This window comes from Chrysemys picta, chromosome 20 (assembly GCF_011386835.1).
Source record: "Chrysemys picta bellii isolate R12L10 chromosome 20, ASM1138683v2, whole genome shotgun sequence".
Classification (NCBI taxonomy): domain Eukaryota; kingdom Metazoa; phylum Chordata; order Testudines; family Emydidae; genus Chrysemys; species Chrysemys picta.
Window position 1 is genome coordinate 5,359,486 of NC_088810.1, and position 17,753 is coordinate 5,377,238.

At 57.4% G+C, this 17,753-nt stretch overlaps 1 protein-coding gene across 1 annotated transcript in view; it reads right to left on the bottom strand.

The window, feature by feature from the left end:
- Positions 1 to 6,827, bottom strand: part of USF2 (upstream transcription factor 2, c-fos interacting) — a 15,675-nt gene extending 8,848 nt beyond the window's left edge. The window contains 2 exon segments of the mRNA XM_065574651.1: positions 3,646 to 3,740; positions 6,413 to 6,827. Of these exon segments, the coding sequence (XP_065430723.1) occupies positions 3,646 to 3,740; positions 6,413 to 6,465 (148 nt within the window). The 5' untranslated portion in view covers positions 6,466 to 6,827.
- Between the last annotated feature and the right edge of the window lie 10,926 nt (positions 6,828 to 17,753).

Genomic DNA, 17,753 nt, shown 5'->3' on the forward strand with positions numbered 1-17,753 from the left:
CGCTGGCCGGGAGAGATAATGCCCACGCCTTATCTGGATGCCAGTGTGGTATGCAACTGCCCAGAGACACTCCTGCCTGGATGAGCAGGGCGCAGGGAGACTAACACAGCCGCTTCCACCATCAGTCAATTTCCTTTCCACCCGGTCAGTTTCTGGTGTGCCTGCTAGCCATGAAACACCACCGCCCCGCCCATCCCCTTTCCAACACAGGGCCACGATGATCAGATGAAGGCGCTTGGTAACGTGGCTGCCTAGTGCTACCATGGGCCCACAATTTGTACACGCTGTATTTAAAGCTTTGTTTTTGTAGGGTCTTTCCTGATTTGGTGACCCTGGGGATCCCACCCCCCCCGCCCCCAGTAAGTAACAACCACATTTCTTGCCCTGGTAAGCCTGGCAAATGAGTGACTGTCACTCCCTAGTCCTAGATCAGGCACAGCGGTTTGAGTCAGTGAATTCCTCTGCGCCTCTGCGTCACTCGGAAGGCGTTTACGCTTTTAGATCCCCTGGTTGTATCCCTGCAGAGGATCGAAGCGGGGGATGGGACGTTACACACTGATTAACACCCTTGTGAAGCGTATCACGCTATGAAATGCATTGCACGCCGCAGGTCAGCCCGCGAAAGGGCCCCAAACGGGACGCACGTCTGGGCACCGGCTCCAGGAACAGACTGGCTCAGGGAATGGTGCCTCAGCGCCCATCTGGCCCCAGAGCCGGGGGGCTGCCTGGCTCAGTGAGGCAGGGAATTGGCCATGGGCCCTTTCCCCTCGAGAGGGTGCCGACTCCAATCAACTTGCAGCTGGTAAGGACTGGCTATGGGCGGGGGTAGAAACCGGGGAACGGGATATATACAGAACCTATTTGAAATAATCCTAATAATAAAAGAGCCAGATTCTGATCTCATGCACTTCAGGGGGAAGTTGGGCGTATATGCGGCTCAGTGCAGGGGGCCCTGGGCAATATTCCCTGGCCTGGGCTACCCAGGAGCTCAGACCAGATGGTCGATGGGCCCGCCCGGCCTTGAAAATGACGAAAAGCCATGGTGAACTCAGCGGAGTTATTTCACAGACACACAGGACTAGGGGGCAGTACAAAGACCCCTCTAATGCCCTCCCGCCAACAGATCCCTTCCCCGAGGGAGTAACCATCACTCACACAGGCCTCCCTGCGCAGCCCAGGAACTGCTACGAAGTGCGGCTACCGCTGCCCCTGGAGACTTCCCCCCCCCCCACCCGCCCCCCCCCCCAAGGACAGTCCACTGGGCAGACAGGCCTGTTCCTCCAGCCCAGCAGAGCCAGTGAGACACGCCACCTCTCTCATCCACCGGCGACTTAGCGCAGACACTCGGGTGGTACCTTTCAAGGGCTAAGGTGCTGGGCTAAGACCCCATTCCCAGGCCTGCCACGTGCTCCATTAGACCTCGGTGCCTCAGTTTCCCCCATCGGCAGAATGGGGAACACACCTTCCTGGCTTGGAAGGATACATTTGGGAGTGGCTCAAGTAGGAGCGACTAAAGGAGAATCAAGTCCCAGAAAGGGGGCTGCCCCCCAAATGCCAATTTGTTGGTAATAGTGTTATTTGAAAATGTAATTGCAGTGCCCCATAGGAATTGTAGTTCAGGCACCGCATTCTCCTGGATATGCTGGACTACATCTCCCATCATGCACCAGGCTTCCCTCCTTAGATTAGAAGCTCTCTGGGCAGTGACTGTCTCTCCCTGCATGTCTAGGCAGAGCCCAGCACAACAGAACCGATCCCAGCTGGGGCAGGGACTGTCTCTCGCTGTGGCTGGGCAGCGCCCGGCACCACGGGGCCCTGATCTCAGCTGGGGCAGGGTCTGTCTCTCGCTGTGGCTGGGCAGCGCCCGGCATGAAGGGGCCCTGATCTCAGCTGGGGCAGGGCCTGTCTCTTGCTGTGTTTGGGCAGCGCCTGGCACAATGGGGTCCTGATCTCAGCTGGGGCAGGGTCTGTCTCTTGCTGTGTTTGGGCAGCGCCTGGCACAATGGGGTCCTGATCTCAGCTGGGGCAGGGTCTGTCTCTCGCTGCGTCTGGGCAGCGCCCGGCACCACGGGGCCCTGATCTCAGCTGGGGCAGGGTCTGTCTCTCGCTGTGTTTGGGCAGCGCCTGGCACAATGGGGCCCTTATCTCAGCTGGGGCAGGGACTGTCTCTTGCTATGTTTGGGCAGCGCCTGGCACCACGGGGCCCTGATCTCAGCTGGGGCAGGGACTGTCTCTCGCTGTGGCTGGGCAGCGCCCGGCACCACGGGGTCCTGATCTCAGCTGGGGCAGGGCCTGTCTCTTGCTATGTTTGGGCAGCGCCTGGCACCACGGGGCCCTGATCTCAGCTGGGGCAGGGACTGTCTCTCGCTGTGGCTGGGCAGCGCCCGGCACGACGGGGCCCTGATCTCAGCTGGGGCAGGGTCTGTCTCTTGCTATGTCTGGGCAGCGCCTGGCACAATGGGGTCCTGATCTCAGCTGGGGCAGGGACTGTCTCTCGCTGTGGCTGGGCAGCGCCCGGCACGACGGGGCCCTTATCTCAACTGGGGCAGGGTCTGTCTCTCGCTGCGTCTGGGCAGCGCCCGGCACGACGGGGTCCTGATCTCAGCTGGGGCAGGGACTGTCTCTCACTATGTTTGGGCAGCGCCCGGCACGACGGGGCCCTTATCTCAGCTGGGGCAGGACCTGTCTCTTGCTGTGTCTGGGCAGCACCCGCACCACGGGGCCCTGATCTCAGCTGGGGCAGGGACTGTCTCTCGCTGTGGCTGGGCAGCGCCCGGCACGCCGGGGCCCTTATCTCAGCTGGGGCAGGGACTGTCTCTTGCTATGTTTGGGCAGCGCCTGGCACAATGGGGCCCTGATCTCAGCTGGGGCAGGGACTGGCTGCTTCAGTAACCATGGAACTTGATCCCTAGCAGGGTTAATTAAAGCTGTCACGGTGGGGAGAGCCCCCCAGATCTCCACAGCACCCAGTGTTGCCAGCTGGGCCCTGGAGCGGCACCGTTACCAGGCTCTGGGACCTATTCACTTCTGGGCGCAGTTAGTTCCAGCAGCAGTGACCCCTCTACTCTGACAACAGCCAGATGTGTCAGCATCTTGCCCCCTGCTGCACAGCACCCCCTAGTGCCACCCTGGGGCATTGGGGCCAGGCCTGACTGCCACAGGGGAGAGACCCCCACCCCGCTCCCTGCTGCACAGCACCCCCTAGTGCTACCCTGGGGCATTGGGGCCAGGCCTGACTGCTGGGGGAGAGACCCCACCCCACTCCCTGCAGCACAGCACCCCCTAGCACCGCTCTGGGGCATTGGGGCCAGGCCTGACTGCCACAGGGGAGAGACCCCCACCCCGCCCCCTGCAGCACAGCGCCCCCTAGTGCCACCCTGGGGCATTGGGGCCTGCCCTGACTGCCAGGGGAGAGACCCCACCCCACTCCCTGCAGCACAGCGCCCCCTAGCACCACCCTGGGACATTGGGGGTCAGCACCATTCAACCCTATGTCATTTCACCTCCCAACGTGACATCTTTTCCCCGAAGGTCTCCAAGACGACCAGACTCCGCAGCACCCAAACCTTTGCCAGCCCCTCGGGCAGAGAGCAGGTGCCACTCAACGGCTTTAACAGCGCCCAGGCCCCCGCCCCGAGTTCTCGCCTTGCCAGCGATCACCAGGGCCGAGTCGCCCGCCGCAGCCTCGCCTCATTTCCACCCAGGGAGGACCCAGCCCCAGGGAGTCTCCGTTGTGCCGTCTGTGAAACGAGGAGGACACTGCCCTCCTGGGCAAAGTGCTTTGAGATCCCGGATGGGACGTGCTAGACGAGAGCTAGGGATTATGCCAAGGGCTAAAGCCCAGTTCCCGTCCCAGGCGCGGACCCCGTGAGGAAAAATAGGGGGTCTCAGCATCCACAGGGCTGCTGCACTGGTGGCCCTGGGGCTGGCTGCCAATCAGCTGTTCAGCTGCTAGCCCTGCCCCCGCCCGCCCCCCAGCTGTTGAGCAGGGCTGCCCTGCCACTGGCTCAGGAGGGGGCAGAAAAGAGCGAGGGTGGGAGGATCTCAGGGGAGCAGATCTCAGGGGAGCAGCAGGGGCGGGGCCTCAGGAGAGGGGGCGGAGCCAGTGTGGGGCACCCACACCCACAGGACCAATAATGTCCCTGGCTCTGGAGAATATTAACCCAAGTTTCCTTCCAGATGCCCGTCCAATTCCTGGCTCGCGATACCCTCCTCTATAGGCTTAACAAGAGTGAGGGCTGGAGAATTTTATCTTATACGGCCAGGCCAGGGGGGGAGGGAGGGGGGGGGCCTGACAGGCTGGGGAGCAGGATGGGGTGGGGAGGGGCGTCCAGATAAGGGTTAAAACCGGAGAAGCAGCAAGGTCAGTTACTCGAGAGCCCTCAGCAGGGACTGGAGCTCTGACCCCCAGGATGGGCCCCCCGTTCCCTGGCCGCTCTGCCCTTCATGGGGGGGCGGGGGGGGGGGGGAGAGAGGGCGCGGGTCTCAGACATGGCCACAGATCACAGGCAAGGCATCACACAGACCTCTCAAGGTGTGAATGGCCTCTTCACAGTCTGCCAGATACAGGGCCAGACCCCTAGCTGGTCAGCCACAGCTCCCCCGGCATCAATGGGGCCAGACCCCAGCTGGGATTAATGGGCCGCAGCTCTCCCGGAGTCGATGGGACCAGATCCCAGCTGGGGTCAATGGGCCACAGCCTCCCCGGAATCAATGGGCCAGATCCCAGCTGGGGTCAATGGGCCGCAGCTCCCCCGGAGTCAATGGGCCAGATCCCAGCTGGGGTCAATGGGCCGCAGCTCCCCCGGAGTCAATGGGCCAGATCCCAGCTGGGGTCAATGGGCCGCAGCTCCCCCGGAGTCAATGGGGCCAGACCCCAGCTGGGGGTCAATGGGCTGTCACTCCATTGGAGTCCATTGAGCTGGCCCAGAGTGTACACCCTCCCCCCGCACACTTATAGCAACACCCTCCCGTCCCTGGGGTGCCCCCAATTGCAGGACATGGATATGTAGCTCGAGCCTCCCAACTCCCTCCCCTCCATGAGGACCCCGGTCTGCCCCCCCCCCGCACTGCAGGGGGCTCCCTCCTGCCCCCCCCAGATCTCCCACATCCCCCAACTCAGGTGGATCCTAGAATCCTTCCCACCCCACTCCCCTCAGCCCACCCCTTTCTCCTCCCCTCCTTTTTTTCTCTCTGCTCCTCCCCCTCCTAACGCCTCCCACCCCACTCCCCTTGGCACAGAGGATCACCAGAAGATGCCCCCTAACCACACCCTCTCCCACTTCCAGCACATCAGCCTCCTCCCCCCTCACCTCTGTCTCCCCTGCACACAGCCCACTTCTTCCTCCTGGACACCAAGTACCCATGAGCTTCTGCAGTCTCTTTCGGCCCCTCCACCGTCTACGGCCCCATCTCATCTACATCCGCACCCCACTCCCCGCCACAGGGCTGCCCCGCTCCCCAAGTCATCTAGAGCCCAGGCTGGGGAATCCTGGGAGCTAATTACTTGGTGGGGTGAACTCCCCCTGCCATCCCATCCCCACCGCGCATAGATCACAGGACCCTTCTACCCCTCAACACTAACAAGAGCCCTCTCCCTCCCTGACCCACTTCCCCAGTCCTCTCCTCTGCCCCCTGCCACCCTCCATGACACCAATTCCCTTAGCTCACAGACCCCTTGAGCTCCCTCCTCCCCCACCCGCTCCCTCAGACCCCACGTGCTCCCCTCTTCTTGTCCCACCCCCCATCACTTGTGAGATCCCAGGCCCCGTCTGTGCCCCACTCAGTCCTGTCACCAGCTCATCCCAGCCCAGCCCCCACTCCCCCCCAACACAAATCCACTCAGATCACAGCCCCAGCTCCCTCCCATGTGGCCCCCCAACCCACCCATCCCCCTCCTGACACCAGCTCACTCTGACCCCCTTTGTCCGTCTCCCCCACACCCCAACTCCAGGCACAAGTCACACAGATCTCAGGACCCCTTCCCCGCCTTTCCCCCCCGGCACACGCTCCCTGCCCCCCCCCGGCACAGCCCCCTCAGCTTTCCAAACACTCCCTGCCCCCCAGACCACAGGACCCCCAACTCTTCCCCTCCCCCAGATGACAGCCCCCTATCTCTCCCCACCCGCCACTCAAGGCCCCTGCTCCTTTCCTTCTCCCTCCCCCACACGACAACAAGCCTCCTGGGCTCCCAGCCCCCCGCCTTCTGCCCCCGACCCCTTTTCCCCTCCTTCGCTCTCTGCCTCGTCCTCCATTTTGTGCTCCCCCTCTCCGCGCCGCTGTTGCTGCAGGAGGATCATGGCTGGCTCCCTCCCCTCCCCCACCCTGCCCCTCCGCAGGCCCAGCGAGGGGGTGGGAAGGAATCAGGCCCCCCAGGAAAGGGGTGGGGAATTTCCTCCCGTCTTCCCCTTACCTGGGAGCAGCGGAGGCGGTGGCTGTGTCCAGGCCGGGATCCAGCATGTCCATGGGGGGAGAGGGGAGAGGGGGGAGGGGAAGGGGGGAAGGAGAGGGGTGGGGAGGCCCCTCAGCACCAGGCCGGGGCGGGGGGGAGGGAAGGAGAAGAGGGAGAGGAAGGGGGGCGGGTGAGTTTAAATCTCACGCCGGATGGAGGCAGAGGGGACGCGGAGGAGACACGGGAGCCGAGGCGCTGATCACGGGGACAAACACTCGGGTCATGTGAGGAGGAGAGCGAGAGCGATCCTCTCCCCCCCTCCCCTTCCCCCTCTTCCCCTCCCTTCTTCCCCAGCTGGGAGCCCGGGACACGTGAGGGGGGAGCCGGCGGAGCCGCCGATCGAGCGCGGCCTGGACCCCGGGGAAGCGTCGCGGGCGGCGGCGGCAGCAGCGGATGGAACGTTGCAACAATCCGGGGAGGAGGGTGGGGGAGGGGATAGAACGTTGCGACGATCGGGGGGAGGGAAGGAGAGCGACGGGGGGAGGGGTGGAACGTTGCGAGCGGATGGAACCTCGGGGAGCTCCCGGGCCGAACGTGGCGGGCGAGCGGCCGGCAGGGAGGGGGCGGAAGGAAGGTTGGGGACCCCCCCCTCTCCCCACCAGATGGAACGTTGCAGCTATCTCGAGGGAGGGGACAGAACGTTGCGACGGTCCAGGGCTCGGGGCGGGCTGGAACGTGGCCAGCCCAGCTCGAGATCGGGAGCGGATGGAACGTTGCTGGGGAGCCCCGGATCGAACGTTGCCGCCGGCCGGGGTGGATGGGTGGGGCGGTGGATGAAAGGTTGGGAGCCCCGATGGAACGTGGCGACGATGTACGCGGTGGGGGGAGGGGAACAGAACGTTGGCCGAGGGGCGGGAGGGAGGCTGGGGGTGCTGGGAACCCCCCGGAGCGGGGTGGGGGTAGAACGTCGGGAACCCCGATGGAACGTCGAGACAACCTAGGTGGGGCGGGAATAGAACGTTGCGACGATCGGGGTGGGGGTGGATGGCGGAAGGAACGTTGCGGATGGAATATTCCCCCGATCGAACGTTACAGCAAGGGCGGAAGGAGGAGACAGAAGGTTGCGACGATCCGTGGCAGACGGGGGGGGAGGGGCGTGGAACGTTGGGATCCCCCCGTGGAACCCTGCGACAATCTAGTGGCGTCGGGAGGGCGGGGATAGAACCTTGCAACATGGTGGCGGCGGGAGAGACCCACGGGGATCGAGGGCTCACAACCTGCCCCCTCTCCCCCCGCACCTGCGCCATCGCTCAAGCGGGCCGGCAGTTGCTGCTGGGAGAGTGACACTCCCCCCCCCCCCCCCACTCCGGAGGTGAAAGGGATCAGTGCGTGTGTCACCGGGCTTTGCCCCCCACCCGGGCCTGTTCCGCTGCACCTGGCAGCGCGGCTGCCCCCTGGTGGTCAGGTCTGATCCCAATGCCCCAGTGCGGTGCTAGGGGGCGCTGTGCTGCAGAGAATGGAGTAGGGGTGCTCTCCCAAGGCAGTGAGTAACCCCAATGCATCAGCGCTAGGGGGTGCTGTACTGCAGGGTGGGGGCGCTCCCTTGTCAATCGGAGCTGGACCCAGTGCCCCAGTGTGGCACTAGGGGGTGCTGTGCTGGGGGGGGGGGGCTCTCCCCTGGCAGTCAGGGCTGGCCCGTTGCCGGCCCAGGGCAGTGATGGGGGTATTGTGCTGCAGGGAATGCAGTGGGGGGACTCTCCCAGGACAGTCAGTGCTGGCCCCAATGCCTCAGGGCTGGGGGTGCTGTGCTACTGCGAGTGGGGTGGGAGCTCTCCCCTGGCAGCCAGGGCTGGACCCAGTGCTCCAGCGTGGCACTAGGGGGCACTGTGCTGCTGGGGGTGGGAGCTCTCCCGGGGCAGTCAGGGCTGTGCCGGGTGCCCCAGCGTAGTGTGGGAGTGTTGTGGAGCCACGCTTTGGGATACCTTTTTCCTGTTAGCTCTACCTCTCCAGCTAAACTTCAGCATGAATTACTCCATCCTCCTTCTCCAAAGCCTCCTGGATCAAGCTGTCTTCACTTCCTGTCCTAAACGGCTGTGTCTCTTTCACTTTGCTGTGTTAAAATCATCTGTACGAGCCCCCTATTACAGATTTACCCGCGAGAGCTCCCAGCCCTCGCTGCCTTTCCAAGCAAACCACCCAGCTCAAATGGTTTGATTCTTCCAGGACACATTTCCAAACCAGCTCCCAACAGATTCTCGTTCCCGTCCTGCTTTTCAGATCCCTTTGGAAACAAAGAAGATGATCTGACAATTTACGTGGCTGCAAAACCACAGCATAACAAGAACCAGTGGCCGGACGTTAAAGCCAGACAAATTCCAGCTGGAAATGAGGCACTGGTTTTTCTCCCTGAGGGTGATTAACTATTGAAACAAACTGCCTGGGGAAGTGTCGGTTACTCCTCTCCATGGCTTCCAATCAAGACTGGATGCCTTTCGAGACGTTATTGGACTCGGGGCAGGGGGACCAGGGTGAACTTACTGGTCTGGGTTACAAGGAAGACAGACTAAATGATGTAATGGTCCCTTCTGCTGCTGGAGGGTCTGAAGTCGAATTTTGAAAATGCGGATGATTTACAATTTTTGTGGCTGCATCATCAAAACGTTTACTGAATGTCTCCTGCCTCCTGTGAGGTGGGGAAATACTAGCCCACTTTTATAGGTGGGGAAACTGAGGCAAAAAAGATGCTGTGTTTTGCCAGGCTCACCCAGTGAGTCTTAGAGCCAGGAATTGATCCCCGCTCCAGCCACCAGGCCAGCTTTCCCCAGTGACCCCTTGTGGTCGCTCTCAGCTGAGAGGCCAATGTTTGAAGAGGCTGAGACGGATGGTCTGGCTCAGCCCAGGTCAGCCATGAGGCAATTGCTGGGGAAGATTGCCTTGGGACTTGGGCGTTCTGGGTTTGATTCCCAGCTCTGCTAGAAACGTTGGCAAGTCACCTCATTTGTGCCTTAGTTTCCCCCTCTCTAAAATGAGAATAATTTTGCCTTTGTCTAGCCAGATTGTAAGCTCTTTGGAGAGAGTCTCTCGCTCTCTGTCTGGGCAGCGCCTGGCACAACAGGGCCCTGATCCCAGCTGGGGCAGGGCCTCTCTCTGTCTGGGCAGCGCCTGGTGCAACAGGGTCCTGACTTCAGCTGGGGTTTTCAGCAAATATAAACAGTACTAGTTTTGTCCTATGCTGGCCCTGTGTTAGAGATTCTGTCCTGGGCTCTTAACCCTAGTACTTCTGATCCACTAGTATATTTCCCTGTTTGCAATTTGCGATATTGATACTTTCCAACAGCCACTACGTTTGCTCATTTAAAAGAAAACAGAAGAAATCAAATATCTCTGTGGAGCAATTGTTTCCTGGTCGCCCAGGGTGATAAACGTGGCTATTTATACCTGACGTGCTGCCGGTCAGTGATCACTGTGCTAAATGTGATTAGCATTTGCAACAACTCTGCCCGGTCCGGGGCAGGGGGTTAAGGCACTGGAGATCTGGGCCTCAGCCCTTCAGGTCAAACTATCACGGCCCTTTGAATTTAGGGATCAGTGGCACAGCTCCCCCTGCAGAGGGCGCTCTGGGGATCAGCCTGGATTGGGGTGTCTCTCCATCCATCTACCTAGGAGTTAACTGCAGAACATTGGGCCATCCCTCAGATCAGAGCCATGGGCCCATCTGCCCTGGGATCCTCCCTGCCAGCCTGGATCGGACCAACAGCTCAGCTTTTGCACTCTTGTGCTGGGGAGCCACTTTTAAGGGGAGCACCGGGGGCACCCACTGACCAAACAGTGCCACTCCATCACAGCCTTGCCGTTGTAACCACTAGAGCTCTCTCTGCTGCCAGATAGAACCCAGGCGTCCTGATTCCCAGCCCCCAAGGTTGTCCACTAGATATTAACCACAAGTGGGGCTAGAACCCAGGAATCCTGACTCAGAGACCCCCCGCTGCTCAAACCACTAGACCCTCCTACCCACGCAGTCCCTGCCCTCAAAAGCTCCCAATCCAGGATAACTGCTGGGAGCGCATGGGCGTGATGAGCTGTGGTCTCAGCTGTCCACGCATTGGCAAGGCTTTTGAGGGCATCGTGGCAAAGGACAGTTGTGCACCCTCCCCTCCTCGTGGAGCTGTCAAGCCATCTGCTCTCCTCCAGCCTCGGCGTTCAAGGTTTTTCGTTAATCTGTCTAAATCCCTCTGTGTTATTTGCTGGTTTGTGCTGGCTGCTGGGTTTGTGGCTTTAGCGAGGGGTGGAATTGCCTCCTGCCTGGGCTTGTCTGACTGGCCCCCGAGCATCAGTGACCCAAACAGCCTTGGAGGGAAGGCAGAAGCCAAAGTACTCGCCAATGCGCCGAGAACCCAGGAATCTTGGGGCTTAGGAACATCGACTTGCTGCGCTAACCCCCTAGACTCTGCTCCTCTCCCAGAGCTGGGAAGAGAACCCAGGCGTCCTGACCTGCAGCTTCCCATGCTGTAATCACTGGTCCCAGTCTCCTCCCATAGTGGGGGCCTGGCTTCCAAGCCTAGTCTTGCTATTGCAGTTGAAAGAAAAAATAAACTGTTGTATTTGTTTTGGAAACAATCTCGCTTTTTCTACATATTGCCACTAGGTGGCGAGGCAGCTGAGTGTAAAACATAAAAGCGGCCTAGTGAGGGTTGGCCTGGGGCCAGCACAGAGAGGGGGTGCCTCTAGAGAGAGCTGTTCTGGGGAGACTAGGGCAGGGCCCGGAGGAGATCCATGTTCCATTCAGTCACCTAGTGAGCAAGGCCGGCCTGTGGTTAAATCAGGACTCAGAAGAGTTGAGTTCAAGTCATGCCTGTGCCACAGAATCTGTGTTGCCCTCCGCAAGCCCCTGCATCACTCTGTGCCTCAGTTTCCCATCTTTAACACGGGACACAGACTGACACTGGTTGTGCAGCACCCAGCACGGGGATTGTCTCTTGCTGTGTCTGGGCAGCGCCCAGCACCAGGGGCCCCCAGACTCTGTTGCTACTTTAATACAAAAATAATCCTTGGAATTATTCTCTTTGCTTAAATAGAAGGAACAAAATTATTCAAAATAGGAAAAATGCAACAGAAATTGTAGAAGCGAGAATAAAAAATCACCACGGATCGAAAGGTTTAATGGGGACTTATTTGACCGAGTACCACGTGGGGCCTTAAAAAGCCGCCCAGTTCTCTGTTCTGTGCTCACACTGAAAATCTCAGGGCATTTTTGTAAGCACTGGGGTAGACTTTGCTCTGCAGCTGTGACATAGTTTACATGTCCCACCCTGTGGACAACTGCATTCCTACCCAGTCCTGGTGACCGAGCCCTGCGCGCCAGTGATCTGCAGCTGTTAAACACCAGTTGTGCCCCCCACGAGCAGTGGCTGTATTTCTGCATTGGCTGAATCAGCCCTGTGCAGCTGCTAAGCGGCTGCTCCTGACCAGAGGTGGCTGCATGTGTCTGGCGCAAGGCAATAGCTATGAAGAAACCAAACTGGCAGCTGAACTTTCTGTCCGTGCACGCAGATCACTGGACTCTGAATGCAGAGCGTGCTAGTGAACACGGGCTTACACACAAAGCCGATCTGACGTGTTCCACCCAGCAGAGGGCATTGGTGCACACACACACAGAGCGGGTGAGACGTTTTATACACACAGCAGTTTGGAGAGATGCTGCTGATAAACGGATCCAAGGATCCGGCGTGTAGCCCCATCTCGGGTCTCACTTGTCTCTCACAGACACCTGAGGATCTGTGTATCTGTTACTCTTTGGCACCACTTGCAGAACTTCCAAGGGGAGCAGTGGGGGCAAAAGACATATCTGGCTTCAAGACTAAGCTTGATAAGTTTATGGAGGGGATGGTATGATGGGATAGACTAATTTTGGCAATCAATTGATCTTTGACTATTAGTGGTAAATACACCCAATGGCCTGTGATGGGATGTTAGATGGGGTGGGGTCTGAGTTACTATAGAGAATTCTTTCCTGGGTGCTGGCTGGTGAGTCTTGCCCACATGCTCAGGGTTTAGCTAATCACCATATTTGGGGTCAGGAAGGAATTTTCCTCCAGGGCAGATTGGCAGAGGCCCTGGGGGGGTTTCGCCTTCCTCTGCAGCGTGGGGCATGAGTCACTTGCTGGAGGATTCTCTGCACCTTGAAGTCTTTATCCATGATTTGAGGACTTCAGTAGCTCAGACATAGGTTAGGGGTTTGTTGTGGGAGTGGGTGGGTGAGATTCTGTGGCCGGCGTTGTGCAGGAGGTCAGACTAGACGATCATAATGGTCCCTTCTGACCTTAAAGTCTGGTCTAGTCTAGGTATGTTAGCAACTTGTTGCTCCAATAAAGTCTTGATTCAGTGAATTGAAATGGACATATTTCATCCAGTGCCTCCCCGACAGAGCAGGCCTCATCCCCTCCAGCAGGGATGGGGACACACATATTCTATCCTGCAGGGGAGCAGTGTTTGCAGCTCCTGGAATGCAAAGCCCTGTAGATGCACGGGGCGTTCTTTCCTCTTTGAGAAGTGTGGTCGCCACTTTTCACAGAAGGAAAATCCTAAGCAGCAGGCAGTTCTCCCAGCAATCACCGCCCTACTAAAACAAAAGCTACTCCCCCCCCCCCCTCGAACTGAATCTATCCAGCTTTGCCAAGGTGGGTGAGGTAATATCTTTTACTGGACCAACTTCTGTTGGTGGGAGAAGCAAGCTTTCAAGCTTACACAGAGCTCTTCGGGTTATTTTACCTCTTTCTTTGCCGCGGGTGCGACTGGTGCTGAAATCCTGTGTCCAGTTCTGGTGTCCACAATTCGAGAAGGATGTTGGTAACATCATCCTTCTCTGTCCCCCCCTGGAGAGGGGACGGAGAAGAGCCACAAGAATGATTAAAGGATTAGAAAACCGGCCTTATGGTGGGAGACTTCAGGAGCTCAACCTTTGTTGTTTAGCTTAACAAAGAGAAGGTTAAGGGGTGACTTAATCCTAGTCTATAAGTACCTACATGGCAGACAAATATTTAATCATGGGCTCTTTGATCTACCACAGGAAGGTCTAACAAGCTCCAGTGGCTGGAAGTTGAAGTTAAACAAATTCAGGCTGGAACCAGAGTGTCATTTTTAACCAGGAGAGTAATCGGGACAGTCACCCACACTGACAATATTTCAATCCAGATGGGTTGGTTTTCTACCAGCTCTCCTCTAGGAATTGTTTTGGGTCAGTTCTCCGGCCTGTGCTGTCCAGGAGGTCAGATGAGATGATCACAGTGGTCCCTTCTGGCCTTAAGAGTATGAATTGATCTAAACGGAGCTGGAGGAAACAGACTCTCAGTGCCATGTCTAAGTTGCCTCTAAAGGGCTGGTGGAGTTGGTGGCTGTGACTGAATGAGATTTGGCCCAGGACTTCCCAAAGTCTTGTGTGACGTTCCCGTAGAATATCAGGGTTGGAAGGGACCTCAGGAGGTATCTAGTCCAACCCCCTGCTCAAAGCAGGACCAACCCCAACTAAATCATCCCATGCTACATTAGCTATCAGCCAATTGTCATTGTCACTGTCAGGTCTCCCATGGCTACAAAAAGCGAAACCTACTTGACCTTGTATTCAGAGGGTTTCTAAGGGCACGTCTACACTGGCAAAGTTAAGGCGTCAGCAATTACAGCACCGCTCAGAGAGCGCAGAAGGAAAACCGCTGTTGTGTGTTCACACTGACAGCTGCCTGCGCAATCGCGTGTTCACACTTGCAGCACTTGCGGCGCTATTTGGAGCGGTGCACTCTGGGCAGCTATCCCACAGAGCACCTCTTTCTCTTCTGCCCCTAAGACTTGTGGGAAGGTGGAGGGGGTCGCGGGGCATGCTGGGTCCTGTCCCAATGCCCCATGATGCATTGCTTCACAACCCAGCAATCCCTGTGCTTCCCTCCGCATTTGGAGCCAATTCTCAACGGTTTGTGTCCTGCGCACCCTGCCCTGCCTCTTTGGGCTGCAGGAATGAATCCCGAGCTGTTGACAAGAATGCTGTTCGCTCTGACCAACACGTCACGGGTGGCAGTGGAGCTATTCCTTAAACTACAAAGGCAAGAGGAGTGCGACGTTGATCTCGCCACACGTAGTAGCTACGACAGGAGATTGCTTGTGGCATTCACGGAGGTGCTGACCACAGTAGAATGCTGCTGTGGGGCTCGGGAAACAAACACTGAGTGTTGGGATCACATTGTGATGCCCATCTGGGATGATGAGCAGTGGCTGCAGAACCTTCGCATGAGGAAAGCCACATTCATGGGACTGTGTGATGAGCTCGCCCAGCCCTGTGGCGCAAGGACACGAGAATGAGAGCTGCCCTGTCGCTGGAGAAGCACGTGATGATCACACTGTGGAAGCTGCCTACTCCAGACTGCTACCGATTGGTTGCTAACCAGTTCAGAGTGGGAAAGTCAACCGTTGGACTCGTGTTGAGGGAAGTGTGCAGGGCCATTAATCGCATCCTGCTGCGAAAGACCGTGACTCTGAGCAACATGCGTGACATTGTAGATGGCTTTGCACAAATGGGCTTCCCTAACTGCGGAGGGGCGATCAATGTCACGCACATTCCAATTCTGGCACCAGACCACCTAGCCACCGAGTACATTAATGGTGAGGGGTATTTCTCAATGGTTCTCCAGGCGCTTGTGGATCACCGTGGGCATTTCACAGATATTAACCCAGGCTGATCCAGAAAGGTGCATGGCGCACGCATCTTTCGGAACACTGGCCTGCTAAAGAAGCTGCAAGGAGGGACTTTCCTCACAGACCAAAAGATCAGCGTAAGGGGAGTCAAAATGCCCATTGTGATCCTGGGAGACCCCACCAACCCCTTAATGCCGTGGCTCATGAAGCCGTACACAGGGCAACTTGACAGCAGCAAGGAGCAGTTCAACAAGTGCAGAATGACTGTGGAGTGTGCATTTGGCCATTTAAAAGCCCGCTGACGCTGCCTCTATGGGAAGCTGGACATGGACGATGACAATATTCCTATGCTTATAGCCGTGTGCTGTACGCGCCATAATATTTGTGAAGGGAAGGGTGAAAGCTTCACTCAGGGCTGGGGCTCACCGCAGAGGCTCAGCGCCTGGAGGCTGAGTTTGAACAGCCAGAGACCAGGGCTATTAAAGGGGCACAGCACAGGGTTATAAGGATCAGGGATGCTTTGAGGCAGCAATTTGAAGCTGAAAGCCACTAATATTTGTTGCTATGCTCGGGATTGCAGTGCTTGTAATGCTAGGAGGTGGTTGGTGCACATGATGCAAGAAGGGACCTTAACATAATTGTATGTTGCTTTGCAGGGCTCTGTTTGCTTTCACTTAATAGAATAAAGATTGCTTTCAAACCAACACAATCCTTTTATTAAAAGACAACAACCGGAGGAGAGAGTAAAAGGAAAATAATCAGCAGAGAGGGGGATGGGTATGGGGGAAGGGAAGGTCTCAAGAGGAGGAGGGGTCCCAGGATGGCTAGATTTGTGTATGGCCAGGGATCATACCCCACCTTCTCCTTTGGAGTACGATACAGCGGGTGCTGTACTTCAGCAGGGCCAAAATGCAGAGGGCTGGGTGTTGTGGGTAGTGGGAGTCATAGGCGCTGACTCCGTGGGTGCTCCCAGGCTCGAGCAACTGCGGGGAAAAATTAGTGGGCGCTCTGCACCCACCGGCAGCCAAGCTCCCTGCCCCGCCCCGCCTCGCCTCACCTCCCCTTCTGCCTCCTCCCCTGAGCACGCCGCGTCCCCCCTCGTCCACCTACCTCCCAGCGCTTGCCGCCGCCAAACAGCTGTAGTGAGCTCCGGGAGGGAGAGGGGAGGAGCGGCAGAAGAAGTTGGCGCCTGTGGTGGGAGTCTGAGTGCTGGACTGTGAGCGGGGAGGAGTGGGATGCCGCGGGTACAGGTTGGAGCCAGGAGGTTGATAAGAGTGTGTTGGTGGTGTGTGTCAAGGTTGCATGGGAAAGAGTTTTGCGACAGCGGCTGCAGGGGAGGGCGGGCGCGGAGCTGCTCGGTTTGAAGAGCTAGTATCACCTGGAGCGTGTCCGCGTGGCGCTCCATAACCATTAAGAGCCGCTCAGTGGCTTTGTTCTGGTGTGCCGTGTTCTCCTTTTGGTCCCTCTCCTCCAGTGGTTCTCAAACTTTTGTACTGGTGACCCCTTTCACACAGCAAGCCTCTGAGTGTGACCCCCCTTATCAATTAAAACACTTTTAAATATATTGAACACCATTATAAATGCTGGAGGCAAAGTGAGGTTTGGGGTGAAGGCTGACAGCGCACGACCCCCCCATGTAATAACCTTGTGACCCCCGAGGGGTCCAAACCCCAGTTTGAAATCCCCTGTTCTTCTCGCAGTCCCGCCACGCCTTCAACTCCTGTTTCTCGGTGGCGGAGTGCAGCATAACCTCACTCAGAAAGTCCTCCTTAGTTCTTGGACGCTTTCTAATTCTGCGCAGCCGTTCAGCCGCCGATAAGGTCATCTCTGTGAAGTTTAAATGCAACATTTTACAGAAGCAGTCTTGTTTACAACACAGACCACACTGATTCAGTGCTTTAAAACACAGCCGATTTCTGGTCAATTTAGTATAACACAACATAAACCTGATTTGAATGGAAAGAAGAGCCTCCACACAGGGGTTTTCATGGCTGAACTACCTCAGATTAAAATCCCACCACTGGTCAAATAACGTATCTTTCTTGTGTAGACAAGGCCTGAGAATCTGGGCCTCTGTTTTCTCTCTCTCCGCCCACAACCAGGACCCAATCCTAGTACAACAAAGAGCTACTGAGGTCCCTCTTTGCCTCACCTGTCGCCAGCGGCATTGCTATGTTGGCACAGCTATTTCATGCAAGAGCTCTTCTGAAAACACATCCACACCTGACAGCCTGTTCTCCCTGTCTGCCCTTTTTCATCTCTGGCAGGCACCGATCTCACGCTGATAAGAGCCATGGGTTCTGCTTCCTCCTCTTAATGACTGACTGTTCCCATTCTTAAAAACCCAATGAACTGTCCAGTGGACAAACAAGAGGAGCCTGTTTAGACTCTGACCAGCATCACCTCAGAACAAGAGCTTTAGCCGTTTGCCGTTCAGAGACGGTGATATAACAAGGATAGTCCACGTCAGCAAGGACATTTCTTAGCATAGGTCACTCACCCTAAAATACCTCGCTGTGGGAGATTCTCAGGATCACTCCTGCTGATTCCCCACTATTCAAGGAGACGTCTCTCCAGATCCTAGCAGGCTGCACGGCTCCTGGTACTCTAGGGCTAGAGGTACATGACAACCCCAAGTCCTTGCCTTTTCAGTACTTACCTGGTTAATCCCTGTGGATCTGTG